This window comes from Falco peregrinus, chromosome 10, assembly GCF_023634155.1.
Source record: "Falco peregrinus isolate bFalPer1 chromosome 10, bFalPer1.pri, whole genome shotgun sequence".
Lineage (NCBI taxonomy): Eukaryota > Metazoa > Chordata > Aves > Falconiformes > Falconidae > Falco > Falco peregrinus.
This window is the reverse complement of record NC_073730.1, coordinates 19164621-19180037: the sequence shown is the minus strand read 5'-3', so window position 1 is coordinate 19180037 and position 15417 is coordinate 19164621. Positions and strand designations below refer to the sequence as shown.

Here is a 15417-nt window from a genome sequence, read left to right as displayed (position 1 = left end):
CGCGCCCCGGGCGGCGGCAGCGCCCGCGCAGCCCGCCGGCACCGGCACTCGTGGCGGAGGCGCCGCGGCCCCCGGCGCGGCGGGGCGGAGAAGCGGGGCGCCGCCTGCCCGTCGGAGGCGTCAGTCCCGGCCCGCCCCGGTACCCTGACAACGGCGCGGCGCCCGGACGCGGCGGGGCCGAGGCCGTGCAGGTAGGGGCGGCCGGGCGGGACGCGAAGGGGACCCGGCAGAGCGAGGGAGCGGGTGACAAGTGGCAGGCTGGAGAGCACGGGCGGCAGCCGGCAGGAACAGCGGCTTGGCCGGGCCGAGGCTGCGGCGCGGGGCCCGCGGCCTGCCCCGCGCGAGCCAGGCCGCCTCGGCCGCCTCTTGACCGCGGCCCGCCCGGCTCTGCGCCCCCCGCGGCCCCCGCCGGCGGTAGGGGAGGGCGCCCGGCCGGGGCTGTGCCAGGGGCCGGGGAGCTGCCGCTGAGGGGACCCGGGCGGCTGCTGGCATTCCTCGCAACGTGGAGCCAAGCGCCCCGCAGCCCCACCGGCAAGGACCCTTCAGCGTCCACAAAGCACCTGCAATCCCACCCCCCGGCCCGGCCTCAGGACAGGATTTTGTTCTAACAGCCTGTCACATTCCAATGAAGGAATGATTACTCTTCCTACCTTTGCTTAAAAAATGATGTATAAAGCCTTATCAAGTGTAAACCTTTATGATACAACATTTCTGATTCAAAAGCCCTAACAAGGCACCCTGCTCTGCTGTTTGCTTCCTGACAGGATGATGTTATGACAACTAAATATGACACGTTAAACATTGTAACTATTGAAGTACAGACCAAATAGTCAATTAATTTTAATTATATAGACCAGCTGTGCTGGCTCACACCACAAGTTCTGTCTGGACCAGTAAGAGCCAGGGCAGTTAGTATAACCTACTAAAGGTACACTTTCACTCTTGGCACCCTTTTTCCTTGGATTTGCAGCTTCATTTCTATAGCCAGAGGTTGGTTTTAGTAGCCCTCAATTTTTCGTCTTGTCAGTTTGCCCTGTTACTTTTTGAAATTGTACCCTTTGGCAGCTATCCTGCCCGCAGGCAGCATGCTCTGTAATCCAGCCACCTATTGTGCAATGAAATACCTCTGTGCTCCTTTTATTTGTTTTCGGTCTGTCCCTTGGTAAGCTCGTGATGCCAGCTAGATCTTGTGTTACGAAAGACCGTAAATAATCATCCCCTGGTCACTCTCTCCATGACTCTCATGATTTTATTGACTTCTTTCACATCCTCTTCAGTCCAGGCTAAAAAGAATCCTAGTTTATTCCTAGTACAAAACATGTTCCATATCTTCAGTCATCCATGTTACACCTTTTCAAATTCTATTCTGTTTCTCTTTGAATGGAAGAGAGAAACAGAACACAGCGTTATCCAATATTTTAATGTTTCTGTTCTGTTCTCTGTGCCTTTCTTATTAATTCTTAATGTATTGTACTTAACATCCCAGAGCCTGTAACTACCTCTACTGGTTTCTGTCAAGTAACAATATCTACACCTGGTTCAAGTAGGCCTACTTTAATAAAAAGCAGTATGTGTGAAATCAGGCACATTCAAACAGAACTATTCATAATGCTGAAATGATTTGGCAGTTGCCAAAACTTCAGCTTCACTCCCTACAGTTTATACGATGTTGTGTCCAAATATGCGCAAGCATTATTAATAATAAAAACTTCAGGTGTCTGTATTATTTGCTCTTCATGTAGAGCAAAGTAGAATAAATTTAATTATAGGAAACATTGTATTATGAATTTCTGGAGAGACTAGGTCATTCTCAAGGTGGTATTTTTAGCAAGTTCCTAAATGTTTACAGGCAGAAACGTGATTTTTAGCTTGATGGTGACACACACAAAAAATCAAGTAGCACATGTTTTCGATAATTTCCTTGTAATGCTTTTGTTAAATGGAAGAGCACTCAATTCTTACGCCAATCTAAATTGTAGTAAATTACAGTGCTAAATTAGTAAAGCACACAGGCTTGACCTTAAATCATTCAATTAGGCAACTAATGAATCATTCTGTGTCCTCAAACCAGACAGCATCTTTTGTAGTACTCATAGCTAATTAACTTTCCACTTTTGCAGTACCTAGCAACCTCACAGATTTGTTTTCTAATTGTAAATGTTTCAGTACATTAAATGATTAGGAGAACACTCTGATATTTTTTCTCTTGAGCCTAATGTTCAAAATATTACAGCCATCTATAAATAAACTAGGCTACAAAATGTTGAACAAAGTTGTCAATATTTACTTGGGCTTTACCAACTAAGTAATGTAACACTGTATTCCTCTGAAAAATTGCTGAAAAAATAGACTGAACATATTTAATGCAGTTTTAATATTACCTACTTTTAAAAATAAAATATACAACAATACTTATGATGCTTTTCCAGAGCTATTCTTTTTTGTAGGCTTTGCACTCTTATATTATACAATTTAGGTTAATTTAAATGTTGTTTTCAAACTCTGCTCAATCATAGAATCATGAATTTATATAGGCATTAATGGAAAGGCATAATACGTTTGCATGTTTCTGGACAAATATATATATATATTAGAGTCCCCTCTAAATAAGCAATATAGAAATATCCCCAAGGACAGGAACCAACCACGGATTAAAGAAGTTGTCTTTTTTGTCATATTTTCAGACAGTCCTCTAATACAGACCCCAATTTTTTCATGGTTTTCTTGGTAGGATTTGGTACTTTGTGTAAAAACTTACGTAGTGAAAAAAACCAAATCCCTGAAAAGGTAACTTCTGAAAATACTAGCTTTTATCTTACACATTAAGAACCATTAGGATTTTTGTTCCTTTATTTAATTTTTGGAAGAGGGCGGTGCAAAAGATGGCTCTTCAGTACCTGTTTTAAAGTTCTTGATGCATTGGTTTCCTGCAGGGTGAGCTTGGGGGTTAGTAGCATAATCTTGTGTAAAAAACCAGCTTTGCATACATCATTTGTAAATGGCTATGGGTTTGATTATGTTTCCAGATAAGTTTTTAGAAGTTCTGCCTTTGCTTTCTTTGGAGGCCTTACATGTTTCCTAACAACTGACAATCATATGTCCACAGGACGACAAATGGGCAGAGGCGATACGGTATTAGGGGTATTGTGAAAGGAGATAATTACTTTGTACTTTTCTATCTGCTTTCCAGCTGGTGAGGTTCTGTGCATCACAGATGGAACCATGAACAGTCCTATTGATTTCTGTATTCATTTGCAACCCTTAAATGGGGATACTTTTTGTATTAACATACGCATGTACATACACACTCAAGTCACCGATGCCCCCTTTGCCAGCACTGCCCTTATCTGTATAGTGCTGCGTGTACCTCTGCACCTGATTTTTTCAGTAAAGGAGGAGAAACTGCATTACTGGGAGACAATTTGCAGAAGCTTTAACTGGTTTTGTAAGTATAATATGCTTCAAGTCAGTTGAAGGAAAAGGGATGTTTTTACTTGCAAGTTATTGTACTAAACATAGGCATGTGACTTATCTCAGCCCTCTCAGTGTTTCCTCTATTCATGTGACTTAGGGTTTAGGTTACTCAGAAGAAAGAACTCAAAATTTCCAAATTGGCTTTGTTTCAGTGTATAATTAGGAAATGATGAAGTAAGACAACGTGACTGTAATATATATCTGGGATGGTTCATGTTGTCCTTCAACTAATTTCTAAAACGGCTGGCCTCTCCTCCTGTCCTAGAGGGCTATTTCTTCTATCCAGAGGCATCAAGGTTGGTTTCAAATTAGAGTAGTCACAGAACCCATTTATAAAAACGGGTCACACATTTTTTTTAATGTAAAATATACAAGGAGATGGATAAGAAATAGCTTTAGGTTGTTTTTTTTTTAATAAGGGAAAATTCATCTCTTAACCATCTGAATTGACATGCACTCAAACTTAGGTAGCCCTCAGTGTTTCAGAACTATAAACTAAGTATATTGTTCAATGTAGACGCTCCTTTGAAAGACTGTAACTGGGAAAATATACCGAATGTTAGACATAAATATACTGTCAATGTTTGTAGTCCTGTATTTGACAAAACGACTGAGAATGAGGACAGAAAAAACTCCTAACTTTCTCCTTGTATTCATTATACGTGACTTGGTGTGTGTGTGTGTGTGTTAATCTTCCAAAAACATTATCCCTTGCAAGGCAAAAGTTTCAGAATTCTGAAACATTAGTCTGTTTTGCATTGTTATTATCATTGCTTTTTGGAAAAAGCAGATTAAATTGCTACAGTTCTTCAGATGGATTAATGAAGGGGGCTGTATTTGCCATAATGATGAAACAACAGAGAAATGCACAAACATCCCATGGATGCAGCTTGTCACCTGTGATCTGCAAGATTCAATATGATAGAGAAAAGAGCCTGAGGATTTATAGAGTATATTTTTCTGTCTTGCTTAGAGTGAAAAAGGAAAACACTTAATTGTAGTAAGTGTCAGACGCTGCTCCCATTAAAGTCAACAGCAAAATTTACCCTGAATTCATGGGAAGTTAGCATAGATCCCAAACCCAGGCTATACCACCAGGCATACATCCATGACCTATATCTTGCCATCAGTTGCCATCTGCAAACTAAAATTCTGATCAGAAGTTAAAATTGCATTGCTTGCTTCTGGAGTATTTGAGAACTGTGTTTCAAAACAGAAAAACACTGTTTCTCAATCTGGGAATGAAAGACCATCCCAAAGTCAGGGTGACCACTGAAATTGCAGACGCACAGGTCATGGTGTGTTTGCTTTAACACTCATGTTATTTTAGGCCTTTCATCAGGAAAGTGTCAAGATTGAACATTTATTTTATAAACTCACCTTTTCACCTTAAGCATCTTGACAGTAAATGTGCTGTTCACGTGTGTGGGCAGGCAGGCTGTAGCTCCTGTAAGAGTTCATCAGAAATAGTTGTCATGACACAGTTCCCGAAGGTGCTGTCTTTTTCTGTCCTGTAACCTGCTTCGCTTTTATTAGTGTTAAAATTATAATAGCATCCAAATACTGTAGGTGCTTTGTAGACATTTTAAAAAAATGGTTCCTCTCCCAGTCAGTTTAAAGTCTTAAAAAAAAAAGTGGGAACATGGGAGAGGGGCGATGTAAACAAATGGAGAGTCCCACTGTCCTTATCCCAATGGAATGCCTCTAGCTGTTGAATAATAACATCAAACCCTTTTTAATACCGCGAACAGAATTTGGACCATCCCCATGCAGTTGTTCTATCGGCACCTTCCACACGATGGTGCTGGCAGCGCATCTTGTGGCAGCGCGCTGTCCTGCCTGTACGGTGGGCAGGCTGCACGGCATTTCCTTCTTCCCAGTGGAACCGAGCCTTTTCTGTGCTGCTGTTCTCATCCTTTATCCTTATTCCAGGTACTGGGAAGAAGGAGAGTCGATGAAACAAGAGTAGCCTTCTATACTGTATTGTCTTCGGTGTGTGGTTGCTACACATAATTATGCATACAACTTCCTAAATTTGTCCTCCACAGAGCTACACTGAAAAGTGAACTGGAAATAGAAAAGCACAGAAATGCTTTGTACAGTTGAGACTATGGTGTACACTTAAGGACGTTAGGACAAACATTTATAACTGGAGAATTTCCACCTGCACTCTTCCCACTGTAGCTCAGGTCCTTAGTTTTCTGTAAGGGAAACACCTATTCTCATTTAACCCTTCACTGTTTTGCATCATCGATTTCCATACTTAATCACCCCTGGACAGAAGTATTTCCATCATATTTCCACATAGCATATCAAAATACAGTTTATGATTTAAGATTATGGAACATACCTTTGGCAGTGTATGAAAATATTACTATAATGGTAAACTACATAAAGTCATGGACCAATTTTTTACTCGTAGATGGTGCATTCTGTTGCCTGTTTGAAGTTTATTGATGATATGTATCTTTATCTAGAGAAATCTGAAAAAATGTCAGAAAATCTCATATCCAGTGAGACCTCCTCAAAAGGTCCAAAAACCTCGGCAAAGAAACAGAAAGGTGAAAACAAAGCTAAGGAATCCTCAAAAGGAAAACGAACACAGCTTGGTACGTAAGGTACAGCAGCAATGAAACAGGCAGTAACCTGGTCTCACATGACAGCTACTTTAATTATTTTGGGCCCATGTATTTAGGTAAATGCGAGAGAAATAAGAATACGCTATTGTATATCAATGAGAGATCTACAATTACTGATTATGGGGTTTTAACTAATATATGGAACACAAGAAAGCTACATTGCAATATTTACACTCTGTCTTGGTAGTTTAGATGTAATAGTTTGTGGTGTCATAATAACAGTATTGAATGGGAAATTGGGAGGCTTCATATAAAGTGGGGAGATTCACAAAAGTTAACAGCCCAGAGAGAGCATCAGGCAGAGAGAGGTGTCCCCAGAAGCAGGAGTTCAGATGCTCAGGATCACACTGTAAAGGTACGATAATAGAGCCTGAAAATATACCAAAGTCTCACAACGTAATTTTGAAGTGCATTGTATTGTGTTTCTTCTGAGATGTGCTGACATACTGCCTCACTTGTGTCATTTAATAAGTGTATAGTTAATGAAGTGCAAGGCTAAAGAGTCTGCTATATACAAATATTTGTTTCTAGTGATTCATGCATGTTCTCAGAAAGGGTGGGCATGTACTCTTCCTTGGGTTTTGTTTCATGGATTATTTTTCTGTCATGACAGCCATCTTCCTGAAGTTGCTTTCACCTTTTAAACACCTTTTCCCTCCAGTTGATTAACAGCTGTGGTGCTGCAGAGAATATCCTGCACATCAGTGCTAATCTCTTCCTGTCCTACCTTGCTGCGAGGTTTGCAGATCCTCTCTCAGGAGCTGAAGAAAGCCCAGCTCCTGCAACACCCTGCCACCCAGAGCAAGCCTGCCCACCTCACCACTGTCAGAGGGCACTAACATCTGCTCCTACCTGCACACCTGCCAGTTCTGCTCCTGGCTGGTGTTTGTGAGCCTTGCCCGTTTCTCTCCTCTTCCCATGACTTGCAAAGGTTAACTGCCCCAGGCAGGTGCTATCAGGTAGCAGTCGCAGTTTTCAGCCATGGAAACTGCGGTGTGTGCCACAAGAGGACAGATTTCTTATGGCCTCTCTCTTATGCAGACCACCTGCTCAAAATAAAAATTAGTTTCAAAATCTCCATAGTTTCAAAATATGCTAACATCTCCTTAAAATAAAGGCCTATTTTAAAAGGCTTTGCACATTTCTTATACTAAATGCAAAGTGAATAGAAATTAATTTTTGTTTCCTTGTCACAGTTTAGTTTTAAATATAGAGAGACATTTTAAATATTGCCCCAACAAGGAAAGGACTGTATATTTAGAGTTACTTTGTTAGGAAGAAAAATGCCGGATAACAGAATGTTGTTATATTCCAGGTAAAAAAGATGAAGTTGATCTTTCAATGGCTGGTATAGGTAAGTGCTGTGTTGACTGGGCTTTAAAGTAATAGCTTTGGAATACTTCAAGCATTTTGAAGCTTCAATGTTACTGATGCCAGGGAAAGAAAAAGAAAGATTTTTTTATGAATGACAAAAAAAGAAACTATGAAGAAATGCAGCTATTACAGTAGTGATTCCATACCACTCTCCAAGTAGAGGGCAGTGCAACAAGGAATGCTGGAACAGGTAGGGGTTTGTAGAAGATGTTTTTATCTTGGGTCGAGAGGAGCTGAGATCAGGGGAAGTAAAAACCATCACAACAGAATTATAGGATGCAAAATGTTTACATTTAGTAGTAGTTAAGCAATTGAAAGAAACACTTGAAATATTATAATTTTTAAAGCTTTGATCTTTGTTAAATCATTAATAAATTTGGTAAGATGATTTTTAATCATAGATATCAATATACATTAACACCTTTTGCTTTGTAGGGGAAAAGATCTGCCATTTAAAAGTCACAAGATATCAAGCATTTCTTCTGGCTTATGTGCAAGTTTTAAGTGTGGCCATAGTTAAGAGCTAAAATATGAAATTATTTGAATTAAAGTATTCTTTTTTCTTAAACACCACCTAATTTTTAAATTTTTTTAACATTTCTGGTTGGATTTTTCTTCCGATTTGCGCTGTTCTTCCTCGGGTATAACTTACATTAATGTTGATGTCAATGTAAAAGTAATAATGGTTTACAGGAACAGCCCAAAGGGTTATCTTCTTAACTGACTTTTAACAGTACAGCTTTTATTGCTAAAAGCTAAAATAATGTGGTAACCTTTTTAAAGAAATTATAAATCACTTGTCTTCCTACATAATCCTATTAGCACACAGGTGGAAGTGAAAATTGCACTCCGATTAGCATCACTGAAATGGCTAAACTGCAATTAATGAAAACGGACAATAAATGATCCCTCAGATGGTGAAAGTACTACTTTAAAAAAAAGATTTATTTCGGTGGTGCTGGAGATACAGTTTTGTCAGAATTTTACCTCCACCTAGTGGCAAATAAGGTTAGAGTCATAATATCTAAACTTGCTAGAAACCTCTTGCTAAAAGCAGGAAAATAATGCTACTATATGCACACACTGCGCAGATTTAAACTGTATACATGGTACCTCCTCAGCCTAAGAACTGCAAGTGTCTTTACTTCTCTAAGGGCTTCTTGGTCCTTTGTGAAGGACCATAGCACTAAGAGCTGTTGACTGTTGCAAATCATATGAGTAAAAATTGCTATTAGAAAAAACAATGTGAAGCCTCTGATTAGATGCTACGTACTTTTTACTGGAAAACAGCATTCAATAAAAATGTTCATAATAGTTAGAAATCCAGTATCAGCTTCTTGTGTTATATTATAGATTCTATAGTAGAGAACGTTATAATGTAGTGTTCTAGAATATATAATTTTAGTCCATTAGACTAGAAGATGTACATATTTTAATTCTGAACATTATTTTGGTTTTAACTAGGACTTACAGCAATAGAGCATTGAAGAAAATGCACTTAGACTATCTGGCCTACTCTGCTCTCTCTCATAGTAATGTTGATGGTATTTTTGCTTAACTTTAATGCATGCTTGCATTGTTTCATTTGACATTGAAACCTACATCTCTTTGAAAGGATTTTTTTAGCGTTAGCATTTGTGAACAAGACTGTAGGCACAATTCAGCATTTTAAAAAATAACATCCTACAAACTTACTGAATAAACAACAGTTACTCCTGGTTAGGATTTTTGATGTATAAAAGAAAAAAATCTAATTCTGATGGGTTGAATTCTATTTATTTAAGCCATGGTAATGATCCAAAAAAAATTCACAGAAGAATCAGCAAAGTATAGATTTTCTATGGGTTCTAGCACTCCTAATTGCACTAGCCACATAACCAACTCTGAGAACTGTGATACATACAAATTTCTTGTTCTTTTGCTCTCCTGTCCATTCTCTCTTGTGAGCCAGCTGTGTATGGCAGAGGGTGGAAGTTGCATTCTCTTCTGGTGCACAGCTCTAGGTTTCTATCCTCTTTCTATCCTATGAAATTTCATTTGCAAAAAAGAGGTCTAATTTTTTTTGCTCCATTATATTGAAATGTGAAGTGTGTCTGTAGTGTTGCAGTTTGTACTAGGGTTTGAGTCTGCTTCCTAACGACACCCTAATGGGGCCTCATGCCCTTGGCCAGGGTGACCTGGGGGTCCTGCAGATCAACTTCTGCGGTTCCTTAAAAGGATTAAATGTTGGTCTGCTGTTACCAACAGGGAGTTTGGACTGGCTGACTTGTAGAGTTCTTTCCCAATCAACATACCTATGATTCTGTGTTTTTTGGAAGCGTCCACAGAGCAATCCTGGAAATCCCTGAGATATCAAGAAGTAAAGTCATGCAGTATTGGCTAGAACTTGTGAAGAAAGTGAACTAATAGACTGTGCATGCTACAAATGGATTGTGCGCGCTACAAAATGACTAGTGAATGCTGAGTAAATGACACTTGGTGTAGTGCAGGGTGTAGCAGAAGCATCATGCATGTCATTAATTTTAGTGGATGACTACAACAGAGCAGATGCAGTGGAGGAGCAGCACTGAAAGATTTTAAAGGATAAATGTCAGCTTCATCAAACATTATGTATTATGTGATAGGCTTATGCAGAGATTTAGCTTCCCAAATGATAGAGATTAAGGAGGATTTATCATTTTGTCAGGCCTTGTTGGCTTAGGTTAAAGATGGCTTCTCAAAACATGCTGAGCCAGCTGGTCAGTATCATCACTTTAGAAGTATCCACTTCAGTTTAAGGCATACACAAAGAAAGATACCACAGGTGCCGGGAATTAAGATAAAATATTAAATAACTCAAAATGAGACAAAGGTGACAGAAAGTATCAGCTATTATCACAAAAGCCAGCCCACTGCAGTACATAAAAATCCCATGTATACATGTCCCTAAATCTTATACGCTTTCCAGTTTATCAAAAAGATGAACATTCAAAGTGACCATCTGCCAGCCTTCTCAGACCAAGTATAGTAGCTGCCATGGTAAGAGCATTCTTCACAAAGGCCGAGACAGAGGCTGCTAGCATGGCAGGACTGCAAAGGAGGAAAAGTCCCTTGGGCAGCAGGGTTCAGCTAGCTGGGCCTATAGTGCTCTTCGTCACTTACAGCTGTTATGTAAGCTGGAAGGCAGAACGTGTAATATGGGAAGGACCAGTGTTCCTACATACAGCTGACACACACTTAACAAGAAGCACTGGCTATTACCTTCAGATTGAGTGTTTGCAAAGCACAGTTGATGGGGCACCTGACAGCACCCAGCCTCACTAAAGCCAATGAAGATAAGAGTGCCAGAGCCAGGATAAGGAATAGCTTGTTCTGAATTAATATGAATGATCACATGTGTAGAAAACAACAGCTATATATTCTCCAGCAAAGCTGAAAAGAAACATCTGGCTCAAATCTTAATGATCTTGCACTCTGAACTCAATGAGAGGAAGATGAAAGTCCAAAATCACAAAAGCGTCCTTACTTGTGAGGGTGTTGAAGCTTCATCTAGATTAAACATTGGCTTAAAATGGCACCACTCTACAGGAAAGGACTAGAGTATATTTATTCAAGGCTTTTATATGAGGCATGCAATTGTGTCCTTAATGTATTTAAAAGAGTCCATTTATAACTCTTCACTAAAGCTCTTAATCACCTGTTGATTGAGAGGGAAAAAAAAACCCTCATACTAAGAGTAGCATATTCATTAAGTAGGAAGTGTTGGGTATTTTCCAAGATTAACAAAATGTAATATAATTTGTATTCCATGCCTTCAAAAATACCAAAAACTAAGCTGAGAGATTCAAAAGCATGCTGCTAGGAAACAGTAAAGACCCAGAGTTATTGAGGTATATGTTTATGTTTAAACAACGCTGAATTTGTTTATCAAGCAATTTTACTTTCTCTCATAGGCCACCCAGAAATCTTTCCTTTATTTTTCACTGCAAAGACCCAAGAAATTTTTAATTGCCGAGTTGATGAAGATGTCACAGAAGAAAATTGTTTCAAATTTATTAAAAAAGAGGACATCATTCAGGACCTGAAAACAAGAGCTACAATTTCTGATTTCCACCCCGTCAAAAAAGTTGTCCTAGTACGTAGCTTATTTCATTCTCACTTTAAGACTTCATGCTCTCTAAGTGTATATTCTTTTGATGATAAGGTCTGTCCCTGTTTGACTCTGTGTAAATACACTAATGCTGTAATATCCAAAGGCTCTCCAGGCACTTTTTTTTTTTTAAACTAACTGTAGATTGGAAATATGCTAAAAGTAATGTAAATATTACTAGTTTTGATTCTGTGAACTGGCAGAACTTCACATATTTTGGCTTCTCCTATTTCATAGCCCATTTATTGAGAATTATTAAAACAGTTTCTTTTCTGTTTGATTCTCTGTATGAAGAAATTTTGTTTGGACCAGAAATTTTTATTACAAAATAAAATCCACCTGTTCTTTTCAATTAGTACATGAAAATCTCTGTTAAAACCACAAGATTAATCAAAGATAGTGAATTTACACTAGTACTGGCTCTGCCAGTCACAGGCTCATGTCTGTTTTTTATGTTATTTGTTTTCAGTTTTCCACTAATTGTTTTAATTAAAATAGGAATATCCAGGGGAAGAACTTTTGGTAGTTTTTGATGCAAAGTTCCAGTATGGGCAGAACTTTTACTTTGTTGCTTCTGAGGAAGCCAAGGAAAACTTTGTGAAGGTAAGAAAATCCAAGTGTCCCACAGCATTGTTCTATCTATGGATATTTCAGAATCTTGTCGCAAACATATACCCCAGGAATGGTATTGTATTCGTAAGCATCTGATGTGCTTGGCATGCCAGAATGTTTCTCTAAAGGTTAATCTGATCATGCAAAAATACCTGTATCACTGTAAAAATATCTTTTATACTGAGAAAGACTGAATTGAATTTCTGTATTTTACTTCAGAGTGCCAGTTTAACCCTCATAAGTATTAATTTTCTCTGCCAAGACCCAGGTCTCTAAGCAAGACATAAATATAAAAGATAATATATTGGGCGTCTTCAAAGAAATATTATACTTATTTCTCACAAAATGTATGTATATGCTTTTCAAATTATACTTCAAAATGTTCTTGAGTTCTAAATAACTCTAGATACATAGAAGATTTCCCCTCGTGCACTGCATCATAGGAGAAGGCTTACGGGTAGATTATATATTTTTTCAACATGAGTTTGCCACCCAGCATCAGTAGAAGTAACAGTAGAAAAGCAAATTGCAGCTCCAGGCAGGAGGGCCTAATGTAGATAATCACTATAAATCCTTTTTATAGAATAGTTATATGCTTTCAAGACAACAGTCTCTCTTTAGCAGTTAAATATTAAATATGTCATGTTTATTGGAAAATTCTAATGCACGAATGAATAAAATGGGACCTAACCCAAGCCTCCCCAGGGGCACAGTGTAGTCAGGCTTACTGCATTGAGACAGAAGTAAAGAACATGTAAATAAAGACTGAAAACTGGGTTTCTAGTTTATACTTACATTTCAGCAACAAATTTTTGAAAAGTACTATGTCTCACTGTCTGATATCATAGCCTCCAGAAACTGCAGAAGAAAAAGAAGAAGAAGAAAAAGAAGAAGAAATCAGAGAGGAAACTCTGGAAATCCATCCTTATAAGCCTTGTATCCACAAACCTTGGGTTTCTCTTGGCAGCGAAAAGGAAGTTGAAGAGGAATCTGTTAAAGAGAGTGTTAAAAAGGTCAGACTCAACAAATGTTAGTCAATAAAATTAATATCAAAAAAACAAATTTATTTTAAGTTCCTTAAAAAAAAATAAGTCAGGAAACTGAAAGTTGTAATTCTAGTTTTGTTTGAGGTCTTTCAAGAAAACAAATCAACTTCTAACAAAAACTGAAAGTGCTGGCAGAAACTTTTTTTTTAAGACTCTGCTCTCCTTAAACTGTGCAAATAAGGCATATGAGACTGCATTAGACATACTTACTTTTTAAGCTGTAAATTCAGAAGTCCTGATAATCTTTGGTCATTAGCATCTCTGCCACTTTTTGCTCAATTTACTATCTGGCCAGATTACAAACTGAGTCACTGTGATATTCTAAGGACCTAGTCCTGTTTCCATGGAGCCCAGTGAACTCCGTTCCATTATATGGATGGCATTTAAGCAGCGCGCAACACTTTTAACGGCTATGTACCTTGGATTAAATGTTACTGACTACAGGTGTTACAAGTTGACTTCACAGAAGGACATATTTGATTAACTACACCTACAGATTATCCTGAGAAAATTATATATCCAAAGCGTAGATCCACTCACAGCTGTCACCTAACGTGATGTGTAGGGCATCTCCAAACATTTAACTTTCCATCAGTGATTTTTACTCAATACCGAAATCCCTGTTCAGGGAAGACTGGCTAAGTTTTGATAGTTCTCAGCAACTGGACATCTTTCTTATACTTAAAAAGATGTCTGATTGTTCTAAAGGTAATTAACCATCACTAAATTTAACCCACATTCACCGTCCAAGTAATCTGTAATCTATCTTGCTGGCAAGGTCCACTCAGAAGTATTCTCAGCCTACATTCCTTTCCAGTTCTGTGGGAGGTGTTGGGAAAAACTACCTGGTTATGTATCCAAGACAAAGCAACACCTCTCTACTGCCTGAAATCAAGTGCCTCCCTCCCTTTTTGGGTAGAAGTTAAGCCACTTCCCTTTTTCATTCCCAGTTCATGCTATAAGAAAACTCACTCAGATTTTTGAGGATCCTCTTTGGGGTACTTTTCTGTCCCTAGGCACTTCAACGGAAGCTGAAATATCTCACCCAAAATTGAGAATTGCACTAAGAGGGAAGGGCTGAACATTTAAGTCTTGGAAGTCCAATGCAGTATTACATAAGACCTCATACAAATCAATTCTTTAATTAAAGGTGGAGTTTTGATACTGTATGAATTAGAAAATGTACTTATCTTACTAGCAGTAGTCCAAAAATGTTACCTAAAGGCAACTTCTTGTTTTAGAAATACAAATCTGTCTTCTATTACGCATGTAGGTTGTTTATATGAGCACTTCAGAATTTCAAAATGCAGAAATATAAGTAAATTCAGCACAAAAATCAACCATAAAACTAATTCTACAATTACATGAATGTTGCCATCTTACAAAACAAACTCTCCAAAACCTCTCTCCTCTGCTAATTACAGAAATAATCTCTTTTCCAGATTAAGTATATGATTTCTCGAGTACGCAGGAAGTTTGGTGCACCAATTACATTTACTGATAAGAATGCTTCACATGTAAAAGACAGTTACATTGAATGCATGTCCTATCAAGAAAAAACTTTCAGTATTAAAATGCTTGAAAAAGATGTGGGCATACAAATGGTTCCAAAAATAAGAGAGGCTAGTACTCAGACAAAATGGTAAGTGTGAAAAGATATTTATCAGCTTGTTTATTAAGCTATGCACCATTTCTGATCTCAACTAAAGTCATGTAAATTAACTCTTCTGGAATTGCTCAGTTACAAACTGATCAAGAGAACAGAATCAGATACTCTGTTTGCAACTTTCTTCTTTCACTCTTTTCCAAAGAGTTTCTAGAAAAACTGAATATGCTTATCTTTTAATTTTACACATTACATGGGTTTCTGTCTTTGAAATTGTTTGTATACTTACATTCAGATTTATTCCAATTGGTTAGGACCAATCCAAAAAATGCAGCCACGCAGTATTTTCCTAGACAGTTGTCAAACAAAGAGAAAGAAGAGAGTCTGTCATCTGAGAAACTGAAAGAATTTCTTACTTCAGTACATTTAAGGTAAATTAATGCAGCAATACACGTTAAAGGCTACCTGAAATAATATATAATACAAGCGAGAACTCCTAGCCGAGTGGACCATTTATGTGGTCAAATACAGGTCATA

At 38.4% G+C, this 15417-nt stretch overlaps 1 protein-coding gene across 7 annotated transcripts in view; it reads left to right on the top strand.

Annotated features, from left to right (window-relative positions):
• The first annotated feature begins 62 nt into the window (after nucleotides 1-62).
• The window catches only part of DNAI3 (dynein axonemal intermediate chain 3), a 29262-nt gene continuing 13907 nt past the window's right edge, over nucleotides 63-15417 (top strand). For 5 of the 7 annotated variants that reach the window (XM_055815822.1, XM_055815827.1, XM_055815825.1 and 2 more), the window contains exons 1-8: nucleotides 72-191; nucleotides 5952-6083; nucleotides 7429-7467; nucleotides 11420-11601; nucleotides 12115-12219; nucleotides 13077-13241; nucleotides 14717-14916; nucleotides 15195-15311. In XM_055815822.1, the coding sequence (XP_055671797.1) occupies nucleotides 5966-6083; nucleotides 7429-7467; nucleotides 11420-11601; nucleotides 12115-12219; nucleotides 13077-13241; nucleotides 14717-14916; nucleotides 15195-15311 (926 nt within the window). In that variant the 5' untranslated portion in view covers nucleotides 72-191; nucleotides 5952-5965. Of the gene's footprint in view, nucleotides 192-5951; nucleotides 6084-7428; nucleotides 7468-11419; nucleotides 11602-12114; nucleotides 12220-13076; nucleotides 13242-14716; nucleotides 14917-15194; nucleotides 15312-15417 lie in introns of all 7 variants that reach the window. The other 2 variants (XM_055815828.1, XM_055815823.1) reach the window with 2 other exon arrangements.